General features: G+C 43.8%; 5 protein-coding genes across 6 annotated transcripts; 3 read left to right on the top strand and 2 right to left on the bottom strand.

Annotated features, from left to right (window-relative positions):
- The first annotated feature begins 1,584 nt into the window (after positions 1-1,584).
- On the top strand, positions 1,585-4,598 carry LOC108130676 (WD repeat-containing protein 36). The gene is made up of 3 exons (XM_017249258.3): positions 1,585-2,839; positions 2,897-3,328; positions 3,393-4,598. The coding sequence occupies exons 1-3, from the start codon at positions 1,687-1,689 to the stop codon at positions 4,562-4,564; spliced, it is 2,757 nt and encodes a 918-aa protein (XP_017104747.2). The 5' UTR covers positions 1,585-1,686; the 3' UTR covers positions 4,565-4,598.
- A 204-nt stretch (positions 4,599-4,802) lies between these two features.
- On the bottom strand, positions 4,803-7,796 carry Droj2 (DnaJ heat shock protein family (Hsp40) member A4-like). Its single transcript, XM_017249226.3, has 3 exons — positions 7,613-7,796; positions 5,566-6,682; positions 4,803-5,497 (listed from the first exon to the last, which is right to left on the bottom strand). Exons 2-3 carry the CDS (start codon positions 6,664-6,666, stop codon positions 5,387-5,389), a joined length of 1,212 nt encoding a protein of 403 aa, XP_017104715.1. The 5' UTR covers positions 6,667-6,682; positions 7,613-7,796; the 3' UTR covers positions 4,803-5,386.
- A 109-nt stretch (positions 7,797-7,905) lies between these two features.
- Positions 7,906-8,360, top strand: mRpS21 (mitochondrial ribosomal protein S21). Its single transcript, XM_017249228.3, has 2 exons — positions 7,906-8,136; positions 8,191-8,360. Exons 1-2 carry the CDS (start codon positions 7,990-7,992, stop codon positions 8,305-8,307), a joined length of 264 nt encoding a protein of 87 aa, XP_017104717.1. The 5' UTR covers positions 7,906-7,989; the 3' UTR covers positions 8,308-8,360.
- Positions 8,345-13,895, top strand: LOC108130671 (uncharacterized). 2 transcript variants are annotated; one of them, XM_017249252.3, is made up of 8 exons: positions 8,345-8,361; positions 9,566-9,671; positions 9,926-10,311; positions 10,440-10,826; positions 11,072-11,191; positions 12,270-12,698; positions 12,756-12,885; positions 12,941-13,895. In XM_017249252.3, the coding sequence occupies exons 2-8, from the start codon at positions 9,584-9,586 to the stop codon at positions 13,057-13,059; spliced, it is 1,659 nt and encodes a 552-aa protein (XP_017104741.2). In that variant the 5' UTR covers positions 8,345-8,361; positions 9,566-9,583; the 3' UTR covers positions 13,060-13,895. The 2 variants fall into 2 exon arrangements, with proteins under 2 accessions (XP_017104741.2, XP_070136987.1); XM_070280886.1 differs by lacking the exon at positions 10,440-10,826 and having other exon boundaries at positions 8,346-8,361.
- A 5-nt stretch (positions 13,896-13,900) lies between these two features.
- LOC108130672 (uncharacterized) lies at positions 13,901-14,416 on the bottom strand. Its single transcript, XM_017249254.3, has 2 exons — positions 14,289-14,416; positions 13,901-14,126 (listed from the first exon to the last, which is right to left on the bottom strand). Exons 1-2 carry the CDS (start codon positions 14,381-14,383, stop codon positions 13,916-13,918), a joined length of 306 nt encoding a protein of 101 aa, XP_017104743.2. The 5' UTR covers positions 14,384-14,416; the 3' UTR covers positions 13,901-13,915.
- Positions 14,417-14,715: the final 299 nt, after the last annotated feature.

A 14,715-nucleotide genomic window follows, 5' to 3' on the forward strand; every position in this document is an offset into this window, starting at 1 on the left:
AAAAATTTAAAAACGATATTTAAGCAATGTTTTGAATAAAAAAAGTCGCTTCTGGGATCGCTGATTACAAAATGGTACTTTGTTTCGTGATCGGATAACAATTGGTAGAGCTGTGCCGATCGGAAGGGGAAAAAGTGGAGAAAGTTGGAAAAGCCATAATTTTGTAGGGGTACCCCTAGGAAAAAAATCGAAAAATGTAAAAACTATATTGTGGCAATGTTTTGAATGAGAAAAGTAGCTTCTGGGTTCGCTGATTACAAAATGGTACTTTATTTCGTGATCGGATAACAATTGGTAGAGCTGTGCCGATCGGAAGGGGAAAAAGTGGAGAAATTTGGAAAAGCCACAATTTTGTAGGGGTACCCCTAGGAAAAAAATCGAAAAATTTAAAAACGGTATTGTGGCAATGTTTTGAATGAGGAAAGTCGCTTCTGGGTTCGCTGATTACAAAATGGTACTTTGTTTCGTGATCGGATAACAATTGGTGGAGCTGTGGCGATCGGAAGGGGAAAAAGTGGGGAAAGTTGGAAAAGCCACAATTTTGTAGGGGTACCCCTAGGAAAAAAATCCAAAAATTTAAAAACGATATTTAAGCAATGTTTTGAATGAAAAAAGTCGCTTCTGGGTTCGCTGATTACAAAATGGTACTTTGTTTCGTGATCGGATAACAATTGGTGGAGCTGTGGCGATCGGAAGGGGAAAAAGTGGAGAAAGTTGGAAAAGCCATAATTTTGTAGGGGTACCCCTAGGAAAAAAATCGAAAAATGTAAAAACTATATTGTGGCAATGTTTTGAATGAGAAAAGTAGCTTCTGGGTTCGCTGATTACAAAATGGTACTTTATTTCGTGATCGGATAACAATTGGTAGAGCTGTGCCGATCGGAAGGGGAAAAAGTGGAGAAATTTGGAAAAGCCACAATTTTGTAGGGGTACCCCTAGGAAAAAAATCGAAAAATTTAAAAACGGTATTGTGGCAATGTTTTGAATGGGGAAAGTCGCTTCTGGGTTCGCTGATTACAAAATGGTACTTTGTTTCGTGATCGGATAACAATTGTTGGAGCTGTGTCGATTGGAAGGCGAAAAAGTGGGGAAAGTTGGAAAAGCCACAATTTTGTAGGGGTAGCCTTAGGAAAAAAATCCAAAAATTTAAAAACGATATTAAGCAATGTTTTGAATGAGAAAAGTCGCTTCTGGGTTCGCTGATTACAAAATGGTACTTTATTTCGTGATCGGATAATTGGTGGAGCTGTGCCGATCGGAAGGGGAAAAAGTGGAGAAATTTGGAAAAGCCACAATTTTTCAGGGGTACCTCTAGGAAAAAAATCTAAAAATTTAAAAATGAAATTGTGGCAATTTTTTGAATGAGGAAAGTCGCTTCTGAGTTCGTTGATTACTGAACAGTACTTTATTTTACTGAATAGGGGAATTTAGGAAAACCCACAATTCATTTTGACCATCCAGAAATGAAACAATATTTTTTGCAGATCGCTGTTGGTTCCACTTTTAAACATTCAGTTGAAATTTAGAGTGACCTTACCCACAGTAAGTCTAAAATACCCAGACAGCTTATTAACTATCGCAAATTTAACCATCTCTAATTTCCCACGTGCTTCGTAAACATTTAACATGTTTTAAACCGTGAAAATATATGAAAATTAAAAGAAAGCAGACTACGAATCACAAAAAATGACTCACCTGCAGCCAGAAGAAAAAGAGGTCGAGTCGCGCGGGGCATTCAAGGAGAGCAGTCGCATCTTCCGACGAAACCGCGCCTTGGGCTATGTAAGCAACCAGGTTCCAGCAGTTACACGGTACGTCCAGCGCCGGCGGGACACGCTGATAATCACCTGCATCGGCCGATCCTTTCAAGTGTACACCGCTAGCCACTTGCGACTGTTGCATGTGAGCGGTCTGCACCCGGACGAGATCACGGCTCTAGCTACAGATCGCCTGCACACGTATACTGCCAGCAACAAGTGCATCTACGCATGGCGGGCGGGCAAACACATTCGGCATGTGTACCGGGGACATCAGAAGGATGTCCATCTACTTCTGCCCTTTGGCTCTAGCCTTATTTCCGTAGACAGGGATAATGTCCTGAAAGTGTGGAGCATTCCCACGGAGGAGGTATATCTGGAAGTACCTTTTCGGATTGAAGAGTTCAAGATCACTGCCGTGGCCCATCCGCCCACCTATATCAATAAAATTGTGCTCGGCTCCCAGCAGGGACTGCTCAAAATTCTAAACATCAAGAAGAACACCGTAGTCTGTACCTTAAACCACCACGAGAGCAGGATAACCTGCATCGAAACGGCTCCAGCTTTGGACGTGGTTGCAGTCGGCTATGGTGATGGATCTATTCAACTCATTAACCTCAAATTTGATGAAGTGCTGATGGGTTTTAAGCAGGATTGGGGTCAGGTGACCAGTCTGGCTTTCAGAACAGATGGACCCCCTATTTTGGTGTCTGCCTGCAGCAATGGGTACATGGCCTTCTGGAACCTGGAGGAACGGAAGCTGGCCGGACAGCTGCATGCCCACGAGGACCAGGTTACCACCGCTATTTGCCTGCCTAGCGAGCCGGTTGTGTTCACCACCTCGCCAGACAACTCGATGAAGCTATTTGTTTTCGATATGCCAGACGGTGGAGCCAGGCAGCTGAGGATCCGGGAGGGTCATACGAAACCGCCTCTGTGCATCCGTTACCATGGAAACTCAGGGGTTTCGATACTCTCCTCCGGCGAAGACAGCACTCTGAGAGTGTTTTCCACCCTGTCCGAGTCGCTAAACAAAAGCATGGGTCGGGCCAGCTACAATCCAAAATCCACAAAAACCAAGAGTGAGTAGAGATCCAACTTTGCCCAATATTCCTGATTTAAACCCCATTTTCTTGTAGATCGCTTCCAGTACGACAAGTATATTATGCCGCCCATTGTGGAGTTCACCTCGGACACTACCCGCGAGAAGGAGTGGGACAACATAGCCGCCATTCATACTGGCATTATCCAGACCACCACATGGACATTCGACAAGAACCGCATGGGCCAACATCGGTTGGTGCCGCAGCAATTCGAAAACAAGAATCGCACAAACTTTCTGAACGAGACCACTTGCATCGTGTTGACGCACTGCGGTAACTTTGTGATTGTTGGCTACAGCAGTGGCGACATTGAACGCTTCAACATCCAGTCGGGTATTCATCGGGCCAGCTATGGTTCTCCGGGTCACAAGATGGCAGTGCGAGGCTTGGCAACCGACAATCTAAACCAATGCGTCATCTCCGGTTGCTCTGAGGGCCTTCTCAAGTTCTGGCCTTTTAAAGGAAAGGGTGAGTTCCCTGACTCCTCCTCCATTGATGCCATTCTAACCCATTTTGTTTGGAATCTTTTTAGTTGAGAAGCCCTTGGCGGTTCTCCGGTTGGCGGATGGTATTGCCTTGATGCGGCAACATCGCGAGAGCTCCATGCTGGCCATCGGGCTGGAAACGTTCAAGGTGTTTGTCGTGGACATGCACACCAGGGTGATAGTGCGCAAGTTCGCGGGTCACACAGCCAAGCTGAACGACATGACATTCAGTCCGGACAGTCGCTGGCTGATCACCGCAGCCATGGACTCCACCATCAAGGTGTGGGACATACCCTCGGCTTACATGGTGGATCACTTTCGGGTGGAGCGGCCGTGTGTGTCACTCACCATGTCCCCGAATGGTGATTTTCTGGCAACAGCGCACGTCAATCTCCTGGGAGTCTATCTGTGGGCCAATAAGACCCTTTTCAATCAGGTCTCTTTGCGCTCCATCGATCCTAAAGAACCTGCTCCATACGTGGGACTGCCCACCAATGTTTGCGATGCCATCGAGCTGGAAGACTGCTTGCAGGAGCTGGAGATCGACGACGATGCTGAGGAAGGTGAACTTGTTGATGCCAAGTACGAAACACCAAGCCAACTCTCGGAGGAGCTGATTACACTGTCCGGATTGGCTGCGTCTCGGTGGCAAAATCTCCTGGACCTGGAACTCATCAAGCAGCGCAACAAGCCGAAAGCCCCTCCCAAGGCTCCCAAGCAGGCTCCGTTCTTCCTGCCCACCGTTTCCGGTCTGGAGCTGCGCTTTGATGTGGAGAATGGTCAGAAGGCAGAGGATGGTTCACACTTCCGCCAGGCCACCGTCCTAAATAACCTAACTGGCTTTGGAAAACTTCTGGAGGTAACGGCAAGCAGTGGGGACTTCGCTCCGGCTGTCAGCCACATAACGAAACTGGGTCCTTCGATGGTGGACTTTGAAATTAAATCGATGCATCCCGATGCTGGTGGCACTCTCCTCGCCATGCTGCAGTTCATCAAGATGATTGAGTTTATGTTCGGGACCAACCACAACTTTGAACTGGCCCAGTCCTACTTGAGTGTCTTCCTGCGATCCCACGGCCTCGGCCTGACCGACTCTGCTGAGCTGGTGAGGGCGTTGCGCAGTGTCTCCAAGGTGCAAGAGGAGGCATGGCAGCGAGTGGAAGAGAAGCTAATATATGGAACGGGGGTGGTGGCAGCACTTCGAAACTTTGCGCATTAATTTAAGTAACAAGATGTCTTCTTGAATTTTTGTAAATAAATTTACAAAATATTTTATACCTTTAGAGTTTTTAATCTTTAGATCGCCCTTGGAAACCAATTCCCCCCTTTTATCTAATCCCCCTAAGGCCACTTCATAACTATATACAGCCGATATCTCCAGCTGGCATTAGTCGAGTATGATTCACAATCCCGATGACTGGGCACCCAGATACTAAGAAACGCATAAAACAGAAAACTTTAATTTGAAATTGTGTATTAATTATTTATTTGTTATATCCGTTTAAACTAACGCTTTTATTTATGCTGGAATTAAATAACTTAAACTTGTTCCTAGACGCGTTCGCTGGCGCGGACCTTAGATACGGTTCTAGTGGCGGCTAATTTGCAATTTCAGTTTAGTTTCAGTTTCGGTTTCGGTTTTAGTTTTTCTCTTTTCGATATTTCTTTGATTTGATTTTTGAATATTATTCAACTCAACACATAAACGAAATGAAAAATGTTCTCATTGGTTATCGAACAACCACGCGTTATAGACATAGTGCATATCATCTGATAAGTTTCCATTGATTTATACCTAAATATCGTAGCTTGCATGAAATAACTTTAGATCTCGATTGGTTGGGTGACTCCTAGAGGGTGTGTGTTTGTGTGTGTGTGGTGTTTCTTGGGTGCTTTAGGATTTCTTAAGAGTTCTTCGGCCATTTGCAAGCACAGTTTACGTGTTCCGGGAGCTATGTTGTATATTATTACTGCCTGGTTGGATAGGTGTGTTTGGGTTTGTGGGGGGGGAGGGAGTGGAATCCAGCACTCGGCGAGGCGCTTAGCTCGATGTGCACTGCTGGACTCGGGGGCCATCCTGATAGCCGCCATCGTCCTCGTCGTAGGCCATGCGCTGGTGTTGGTTGCGGCGGGCCTTGGGATCAAAGTCCACCTAAAGGATTAAATGAAAAGTTGCCATGAACTCCAATACTGGATGATATGCTTCGTAGGAGTACTCACCAACTCAGTGTGCTCTGCATCGATTGGAATGTCAACCTGCGGCGCCGGTGGCAGGCACTGTTGGAGGGCGGGCACCACTGTCGGATTGATCACGTCGGGGAAGATTACCTCGAACTGAATGATCAACAGTCCCTTTTCCATGGGGTTCTTGTAAATGGGCATGCCCTCGTCGGCAATGCACTTGGTCATCTCGTGCCGGATAACTTCACCGGGTTTTGTGGAGACGAGCAGATCGCGATCATCCAGAGTCTTGACAATTCGTTGGAAGCCGCACAGGGCTTCGACCAGCTGCAATGGCATCTTCATCATGAGGTCCTGCCCGGCATGCGCGAACGTCGCATGCTCCTTTTCGTCCAGCAGAATAATAATATCGCCAGGCTGAGATTCCGGCTCGTGATCACCCTCGCCATTAAACACAATCTTCTGGCCGTCCCGCATACCCTTCTCGATGTGCACTTCGAGGACCTTTCGCTCCCGCACCGTTTTCCTGCCGTTGCAGTTCTTGCAACGGTCCTTCTCCTGGATGGTCTCGCCGGTGCCCGAGCACTTGCGGCACACCTGCTCGATGTGCTGCATGATACCGGGGGCGATCTGCTGGACACGGGTCTCCACACCGTTGCCTCGGCACTGCATACACTTCTCGATGCTGCCCTTCTTGCCTCCACGGCCCTCGCACTTGTCGCAAATGACGTTCTTCTGCAGCTGCAGCTTCCGGGTGGCGCCGTTGTACAGCTCCTCCAGCTGCACGGACATCTGATGCACCACATCCTTGCCGCGTCGCTCTCGTCGTCGACCGCCGCCGCCGCCGCCAAAGCCAGCACCGAAGAACTTCTCAAAGAAGTCCATCGGATTCCGGAAGTCGCCGGAGTCGGCTCCACCCTTCTTGATCGCCGCCTCACCGCCCTCGTCGTACACCTGACGCTTGTCCGTATCCGACAGCACTTCGTAGGCCTGGGAGATGGCCTTGAACTTCTCTCCCTCGTTTGGGTTTTTGTCGGGGTGGTATTTCAGGGCCAGCTTCCGGTAGGCCTTCTTCAGCTCCTCGGGCGTGGCATTGGGCTTTACGCCCAGAAGATCATAGTACCCAGTTTCTTTGACCATTTTTTCGGCTGTTTAACTGTAAAATATAGTATTTTTGTTCCAATTACTTGAATAGTTACGATTTTAATAAAATATATACTAATATTTAAGTCTATTTTTTCACTGACAATGTTTTCTGCTGACTCTTGATGACAAGTCTTTCATGCCTGTTCTGGACTGGGCTCTGGACTTTTTCGCTCAGTGCACCCGTGTGGGCGGCTGTAGGCGGGACTTTGCTTCCGGGCCCGAGCCCGGGTTTCAAGGTCAGCCCACCGTCGAGCGTGTGCGAAAATAAATGCGACGTTTTCTACCGTATTTCTAGAACTTTTTCCTATTTTCAATACATCGGGCGAGCAGCTGACACTCCTCGTCCCCCCGCACTGAACCAATCCGCTACCTGGCCATCTCTTTCGCATACACACACACACACACACAAACATATAGTTTCTAGAAAATTTCGTCAGAATTCGGTAGCCCTGGTTGCGAACGGCGACCGCAAAGCAAAGAGAGCGATAATGAAAAACGGCAGCAGGGGAGAGCGAGACAGACTAGGGGGAAAGGGCAGACACTTGGAAAAAATTGAATTGAAGAACTATCTATTGATTTGGATCAAAGGAAAAAGCCTTGCCAATTATATTTATACCAACGAAAGTCTGGCACACACAAAGAATTCGCATTGAAAATGTATATATCGTGCATGTATGGGTACAAACATGTGCCGCGCAAGACGCTGCGTCAGAATTGGCCAGAACAAAGGCGAAGAGCAAATCCAAGCAATTCCATCGATTTTACAAGGGAAACTTTGTTAGAAAATCTTTTGTCGCGTTGAATTAACAATTATCGGCGATTACTTAATGAGAAGAGATGGAAAAAAAGGGGAAAAGGAAGTGTGTTCACGCATACACACACAGACACGGGAATTTTCTCGTAGCGACAAGGCGAAATGTGCAAAATTTTTTTTCTTTACCTTTTATCTGCGTCTCAAGTTGGTGTTGTGTGTTTTGAATGAAAAATTTGCAGCTAGGTTCCTTGAGGTTACACTTTATACTATAAATTTAATCGAGACCGAATACTTTTAAACAGCTTACTACACCACGCTCCGATTCGATGGAAAAAACTTTGAAAACGTGTGCGGCAGGGCACGGGAAAAGAGAGTGACCATTCATTGCCCCCCAAAAGTGCGACCAGGCGTTGCCACTATCGTTAAACTTAAACTATCGTCGATAATTATCGATATAATTATGGCCATAAGTGGCAATATCGTCGGCAGCTTAGTTGGGTAACACTATTCTGGGTCTACTTGGTTATTTAATAAACATAAGCATTTATAAATAAAAAACTAACATGAGACACGCACAATTTCTGGCCCGTACGGTTCTCGTGCAAAACAATAACGTGGAGGAGGCCTGCCGTCTTCTGAACCGCGTCTTGGGAAAGGAGGAACTTCTGGACCAGTTTCGCCGGACACGCTTCTATGAGAAGCCCTACCAGGTGGGATTTACAATTATTTTCATAAACTTAAACTCATTTTGTTAAATATTTCAGGTTCGGCGCCGTGTCAACTTTGAAAAGTGCAAGGCCATTTACAACGAGGATATGAACCGGAAGATTCAATTCGTGCTTCGCAAGAACCGCGTTGAACCTTTCCCCGGATGCAGTTAGTCACTGTTAAGAGTGTTTTGTTTTAATAAAATCTAGAAATTTTGTTAAGAAAAGGTTTGTTTCACTTTAATTTGTCCAATATAAACAATATGAGTGAAGGGCAAAGGGCCTTAAAGGGAAACAGAAAATATAAGGACGAGGCCTCCATCATTTTATAGTAAGATCTTATTTGGGTTTCAACCCAAAAAGCCTTTAGGTTTCAAATAGAATCATTTGTTGACTTAGGATCAAATTTAAGCCCAAAGCAAGATGTTCAAGTATTAAACTACACGGACATGCTGCATATTGTTACAGTTTCAATCGATTTACATCATTTATTTGTATTAATAATCTTACAATAATTTTCCAATTTAATGGTAAGTAATTTACTTAATAGTTTGTTTCTTTAAATTTTCTTGCCTGACCTGTTTTAAATATAACATTCCTGCCAATTTTTCAACAATGGGTTAAAAAGCTTTTTTGAAAAAAAGCTGTGGAATTTAAAGCTCTGTTTACAGCCCTCTCTTGCGATGAAAATTACATCCGCTAACGACACGGTCTCAGGTCCTGACGGTACTAGGTTCTGAAAACTCAAGCGAGCAGGACGTGCTTAGAATTTCGCATTAACTCACAGCTGTAACTTAGAGAGGTAAAAACTCACAGACCTGCTTTTCATTCACAAAAGTTTTGTCAATTGTTGAATTGACACGAAAAGTACAGATTAAAAAAATATGTAGCATACATTTTGGAGCATTCGCAGGACCAAAATAAACTTTGTTATTTTGTGAAGGTGTTTGTGTTGTATAAAGATTTGTGCATGCTATCCTGCGGAATACTTGAGCAAGTCTCCGGCGGCCCTTCAATCCCGAGGATTCCCAAACGTGCTTAAGTGTTTTCCCAATGCATCGATAATTCGCTTATGCGGCCAATTTACTCAATTCACACTTAAGAGTGTGTGTGTGTGTGTGCGAGTGTGTGTGTGGGTGTTTGCAATATAGAGAGCCAGTTTTCAATTCGAATTTGTTTTGTTGCTCGGCCTTTTATATTCTTCTTTATTTTGAATGCCTTACTTTGGCCGCTTTGTTGTTGCCTTATCGATTTCTTGTGTTATTTTTAGCGTGATTTGCATATGTATGTATGTGTTCACAGGCCCCTTGTTGTGTTTGGTTTTGCGCTTTCTTTTTGGGTTCCTTTCAGTTTTTTTTTCTTCGTTTCAGTGTGTGAGTGTAATCGAATCTTGGCTACTAATCAAATGAATTACGTCGTGTGTCACTTTCAGATCCTGGGATTACACGGCATGGCGGCAAACAATCTGGTGGCCGTCCTCCTTTTGGCCAGTATCTGCATGGCCCACGCCTATCCGGCTCTGTTGCCCTACATCTACAGTGAGTACTACTTCCTCTTCTCCTTTCGGCTTCCTGCTTTCCCTCCTCCTTTTGGGTTTCAAATATGCAAATTTTCTTGGATGTTTTGGAAAGGGATTGATTGATTTTGCAAATGGGTATCTTTCCATTCACTTAGATTATTTTTATATGCCTATCTTGGGTTTTTCCATGGTGATTTTATATTTCTTTATGCATATTATATTATTTAAGAATTATTTATAAAGCTTTTATAAACATTTTGGTTTCTTGTACAGATCCTTCCAAACGTAACGGTGGAGACAATGTGTTTCCCCAGATCGAGGACGATGTGAGTGAGCTTGACCAGTTGCGAAACGAACCGGGAGCCATCTTGGCCAAACGTCAACAAGATGGCAGCACCGCCCGCACCACCACCACCACAAAAGAAAGCGTCGAGGAGGTGGCCGCCGCTCCAGAATCTGGCCAGAGCCCCAATGCAAGCATTATGACCGATTTGGAGCGGCAGCTGGAGGTGGCTACTCCTTTGATTTCGACCACCACAACCACTAGCACTTCGGCCACAACCACAACGGCCACTTCAAAAGAAGAGGGCGAACGATCCCAGCTGGAGGAGCCAAAAACCCATATCAAGCCGGTGGTGGAACCAACTGCACACTCCAAGGTAGGTTCCCTTTACCCTATATTCCCAGAAATCCGCTGTCCGTAGTGCGCTTGTACGCCTGGTAAACTCCAAATATATCTTTTACAAAATCCAAGTGTATATCCACGAAACCACCCAAAAATCAACAGGCATTTTACGGGGCTGCTCGTCTAGCTTTCGGTCAAAATCCAGAGGTTCTGCCAACAACCACAACTACGAGCACCACCACAACGTCTACTACTACCACAACAACGCCAGCTCCACCACCGGAAACTCAGCCAGAAGAGGAAAAGGAGCCGGAAGCCGAAGTTGAGGAAGAATCCGAGCCAGAGGCTGCAGTTGACGTGGCCGGAGAACCGTCAGATCCAGAAGATCCTGCGGGAGATGTGGCTGAAACCGAACTGACCGCTCTTAATCCACCTAAGCCCAAGCCAAGCCATCCCAATGCCAACAAAGAGACCATCGGAGATATTGTCTTCGATGTTGTGGCTCGCACCACGGAGCGAAGATCCAGTTCGCCAAAGATGAATGCCAAGGTATTCACCTAAAAATCATCTAAAATAATAAGATACATTCAAAATTCAACAATTGGCAAAACTGGAAAAAAACGGAACCAAAATTGATTAACGATTGGCTTAAAATTTTCAGATCATTTTAAATTAACAAACAAACTTATTGGCCTAATACTTAAAATTGTTCTCAAAAGTATTTAAGTCATAAGAATGTTAATTATTTATAAAATCATTACAAAATCTACTTTTTTTTTGTTTGTATCCCTCAGAGTTTGCTGCAAAGTCCGAATGGTCAATATTCATCCTTCGACATGGCTCAATATATATTCTGGACTGGTGATGAAACGGCCGTGGTTAAGGCAGTCGAGGAATTGGTTCAAGGCAAGGTGGTAAGTTAAAAGGCTTAAATATAATAATATTTAAATTATTTTCTGCATTATTTTTAAAGGAAACATATTTTTTATTAAATGGGTTATATATTTTGCAATTAGACAATTTTTGTTACACGAGATCAAAGACATCGACAATTGTATTATAATTTTAAGTGGCCAAGTTTCATCATTGAGTTTGATGGCTTCACAACTTATGATTTTCAAAATTTAATCTTTCATTGCCTCATAATAATAATGACTAAAGCGAGGAGACATTATAATTGGAGTTCCACAATGATGGCGTTGTGGTAGTCCGTGGAAGTGGGAAAAGTAGTGAGAGCGGTGGCAGTGGGTTGGTGGAGGCGGTGGCGGAGAAGAGCAGTGATGATGATGGCCACGGTCATGGTGGTGATGATGTCCATGGTGTCCAAACGGAAACTTTTCAAACTTTGGAGTCTCCTGTTCCTGCATCATCTTTTTATGGCTCCAGGAGCACTTTCCAAACTTTCGATTATTTTCTTCTACAGTTCCCGAGTGCATTCCGCATTGGGGCTTCTGCTCTTCCTTATTTTTATGACACATCTTGTATTGTAGTTTTTACTTGTTTAAAGTTTTCTTGTTATTTAGAGATCTGATCTCTTAGGTTGTTGAACACGAACTGATTTTCCAGTTGCCGGCACTGACCTTTTTATACGCGAAGCCCTGTGTGCCGGCAAAACATTTCACGATTAGATTGTTTGTTTTCATTTGTTTATCTAATCGGTGGGGTATGGAATTAAACAAAAGCTGTCATAGTAGAATTGGAAATCTAGCAATATATTTGTGCAATTTCCATTCAGTCATTAGTTTGTTTTACTTTACTATGAATTTTGTGAAGTTTTGGTTCATTCAGAGAAATATTGGAAAGGTTATGAGTTCCCTTACATGATTATTGACGCTTTGCGTTGAACGAAATTAAACCGGTTTAATTTCATCGATATTCTGACAGTACGGTCATCTTTTTTTATGATCGTTGTACGCTATCATTTGGGAACTATTATGAAGATGAAATTTTTATAACGGAATGTTTATTATAATTTAATCTTCTTATCTATAGATCACCCGAGAGAACGCTCTGAAATTCCTACAAGATATTCGTCTTGGCATTGAATTCTTGCAACGCTCTTACGCCAATCGTATTTTTCCGGAAGAGGTTCGTCAAAATCAGCTGAAGCGACACAGTCCACCCAGCACCAATCCTCCAACCACATCCACATCAACCACCACAACAACGACGACCACGAGCACTACTACGGAAAAACCATTCCCAGAAGTACACCCCTTGGATCCCGAATCCAGAATTCTTCCAGGAGTTGGAGCACTACCAGCTAAGAACTTTGACAGCTTCAGTTTCTGGAACAAGATCAAAGTGCTGGACAATGAGGCACAACAAGACTTGAATGATTATGACGAGGGACGAGCTAAGATCGTAGAGTATTTGTACAATGAGTACTCCTTGGAGGAGATTCTGTATAAGCTGGCAAAGGTATATATTTATGGCCTTAGAATATTGGTTTTTTAATAAAAATAAATACTTTTTCAGGTGATGTTTGCTCAGTCCTTATCGCACGGCTCTGATGAGGCTCAAATGGAGCTCCAAAAGCTTACAGAGTTCCTGGAGCGTGAGGGCAACATGGGTGTCATACCACTCGACTTGCAAAAGAAAGTTTTGAGTATGTGCATCAGTTATAACATTTTAGGCTCAATTTAATTGATATATTTTTGCAGGAGTTCTGCTTAGCGCATTGTCGGACACCTTGACCGAACATCCGGAGCTTCTGCCGGCGGCGCGGGTTAACTTGGCCAACCCGTATTACAGGCTTCCAATGCATACCCCAAGTCAATAGAGTTATATCGAGAGTTATCAGATTATTGCAAAGCCCTATATAATACGTTAACACGCATAATCCGCATCAGCTAATGGCATATATCCACTGATCGGCGCTACTCTGGGGAGGCGCACTCTCGGAACTTTAATCATATAAATATTAATTATATTATACTTGGCCTAAGTTCACTAGATCGATTGGCACCTTCCACTTTGTTTAACGGATTAGCCTACGTGTAATATAGCAAAATACTCTCGTGATATTTTTGGTCAGTCAGAGGCAGAGAAAGATGAAGATAAAATCCTTATACACTTACGGTACGATAAGAAAAATCAAAACCTAATAATAAAAGTCAAACCAAAGTAACCGAACCAAAACGAATGAAAACAAAACTGAAGAGAGAGACTTGCGCCCCTTTGAGCTTTTAAAATTAAAATAGATTATCTATATGTGTATGTGCAAAATATGCATACGAATTGGCACACTTGCTTATATTTGATATGAGTTTGTTAGTTAGATACAATGGGAGGTTGAGGTTGAAGGGTCGCTGGCGCTGGCGAAATCGATGAACGGCCGCGGCGACCGATTGAAGCAGGAATGGGCTCTGAGTCCGTCTATATCAGTAGCAAATATGGTTAAAAACGCTCCAAAAACGAGCAGCAGTCGTGAATAGTTGTTAAACTACATGTCCTCCCCCAAATAATTGAGCATTGCATGCATTATTGATGGATTGGTTAACTGATTGATTGTTTTGCGAGTTACATACAATATGCATATAAGAACTAGAACCTGTATCAAGAATTATCGATTATACACTCAATATACATATATATATATATAAAATATGACAAAAATCTTTGATTTATTAATTATTCTACTGGTCCTTTTTGGGCTCGCCTGTCTCTGGTTTGTTTAGGAATTTGTTGAGACGGTCATCTGTTAATGGCTCGTTGGTATTAAAGAGCTGTTCGATTTCGGCCCGTTCTTCTTCGCTAAGATCCTTGGCATATGCCTTCGCCAGTTCATCGAGACGCAGTTGGTTTTTCTTAAGATGTCCTGGTAGCCAGAAAACAGTCTGCACCATTCTGAAATACATGAAGCAAAAAGGAATAACTCAAGAAAGTAAAATACAGCTTCAGTTTAGGGTTGGACTAGCCTAAGTCTTTAACTTATTAAAAAATGTGAAAGAAAACCCATTGGCTAATTGTAAAATATATGTTTAAATATTTATTAAACCAATTACTTACTTGAGGAGTACAAATCCGCAGACGGCCAGTAATAAGCACATACCAGACGTCTTCAACATGGTCCAGTAGTCGACCACAACTTGTTGGTGCTTCATTTTCTCAAGTTTTTCGCTACGATTGACTCCACTCTTGTCTGTATTACGAAATAAACTGTCACCAGCGACTAATGGTATCCTAAACACATGCTCTAAGCGTTAAGCCAGGACCTTGGCAGTGTTGTATGTTGTGGTCGCGTCGTCAGGGCAGCAAGCTTAGGGAATACGTGTATTTGACCCTTTCACACACCAATCATATGTGGCCACTATAAATCAATAATCCTCGCTCGGATTTTGTGGCCCCAGTTTGTACAGGACCCAGTCTGTCCCACTAATGAGTGAAAATTTACGACTTAATTTGAAGGTATTGCTGTTGGGCAAATGTTGCATGT

Source organism: Drosophila bipectinata, chromosome 3R (assembly GCF_030179905.1).
Source record: "Drosophila bipectinata strain 14024-0381.07 chromosome 3R, DbipHiC1v2, whole genome shotgun sequence".
Taxonomy (NCBI): domain Eukaryota; kingdom Metazoa; phylum Arthropoda; class Insecta; order Diptera; family Drosophilidae; genus Drosophila; species Drosophila bipectinata.

Bases quoted from the DNA above. Each gene is read 5' to 3' on its own strand.
- LOC108130676 (XM_017249258.3), top strand. From the start codon at position 1,687: ATGACTCACCTGCAGCCAGAAGAAAAAGAGGTCGAGTCGCGCGGGGCA. The intron at 2,840-2,896 runs GTGAGTAGAGAT...ATTTTCTTGTAG, and splicing joins AAAATCCACAAAAACCAAGA to ATCGCTTCCAGTACGACAAG. The intron at 3,329-3,392 runs GTGAGTTCCCTG...GAATCTTTTTAG, and splicing joins CTGGCCTTTTAAAGGAAAGG to TTGAGAAGCCCTTGGCGGTT.
- Droj2 (XM_017249226.3), bottom strand. From the start codon at position 6,666: ATGGTCAAAGAAACTGGGTACTATGATCTTCTGGGCGTAAAGCCCAAT. The intron at 5,498-5,565 runs GTGAGTACTCCT...TTAATCCTTTAG, and splicing joins ATGCAGAGCACACTGAGTTG to GTGGACTTTGATCCCAAGGC.
- mRpS21 (XM_017249228.3), top strand. From the start codon at position 7,990: ATGAGACACGCACAATTTCTGGCCCGTACGGTTCTCGTGCAAAACAAT. The intron at 8,137-8,190 runs GTGGGATTTACA...TAAATATTTCAG, and splicing joins TCTATGAGAAGCCCTACCAG to GTTCGGCGCCGTGTCAACTT.
- LOC108130671 (XM_017249252.3), top strand. From the start codon at position 9,584: ATGGCGGCAAACAATCTGGTGGCCGTCCTCCTTTTGGCCAGTATCTGC. The intron at 11,192-12,269 runs GTAAGTTAAAAG...TCTTATCTATAG, and splicing joins AATTGGTTCAAGGCAAGGTG to ATCACCCGAGAGAACGCTCT. The intron at 12,886-12,940 runs GTATGTGCATCA...ATATTTTTGCAG, and splicing joins CTTGCAAAAGAAAGTTTTGA to GAGTTCTGCTTAGCGCATTG.
- LOC108130672 (XM_017249254.3), bottom strand. From the start codon at position 14,383: ATGAAGCACCAACAAGTTGTGGTCGACTACTGGACCATGTTGAAGACG. The intron at 14,127-14,288 runs GTAAGTAATTGG...CATGTATTTCAG, and splicing joins TGCGGATTTGTACTCCTCAA to AATGGTGCAGACTGTTTTCT.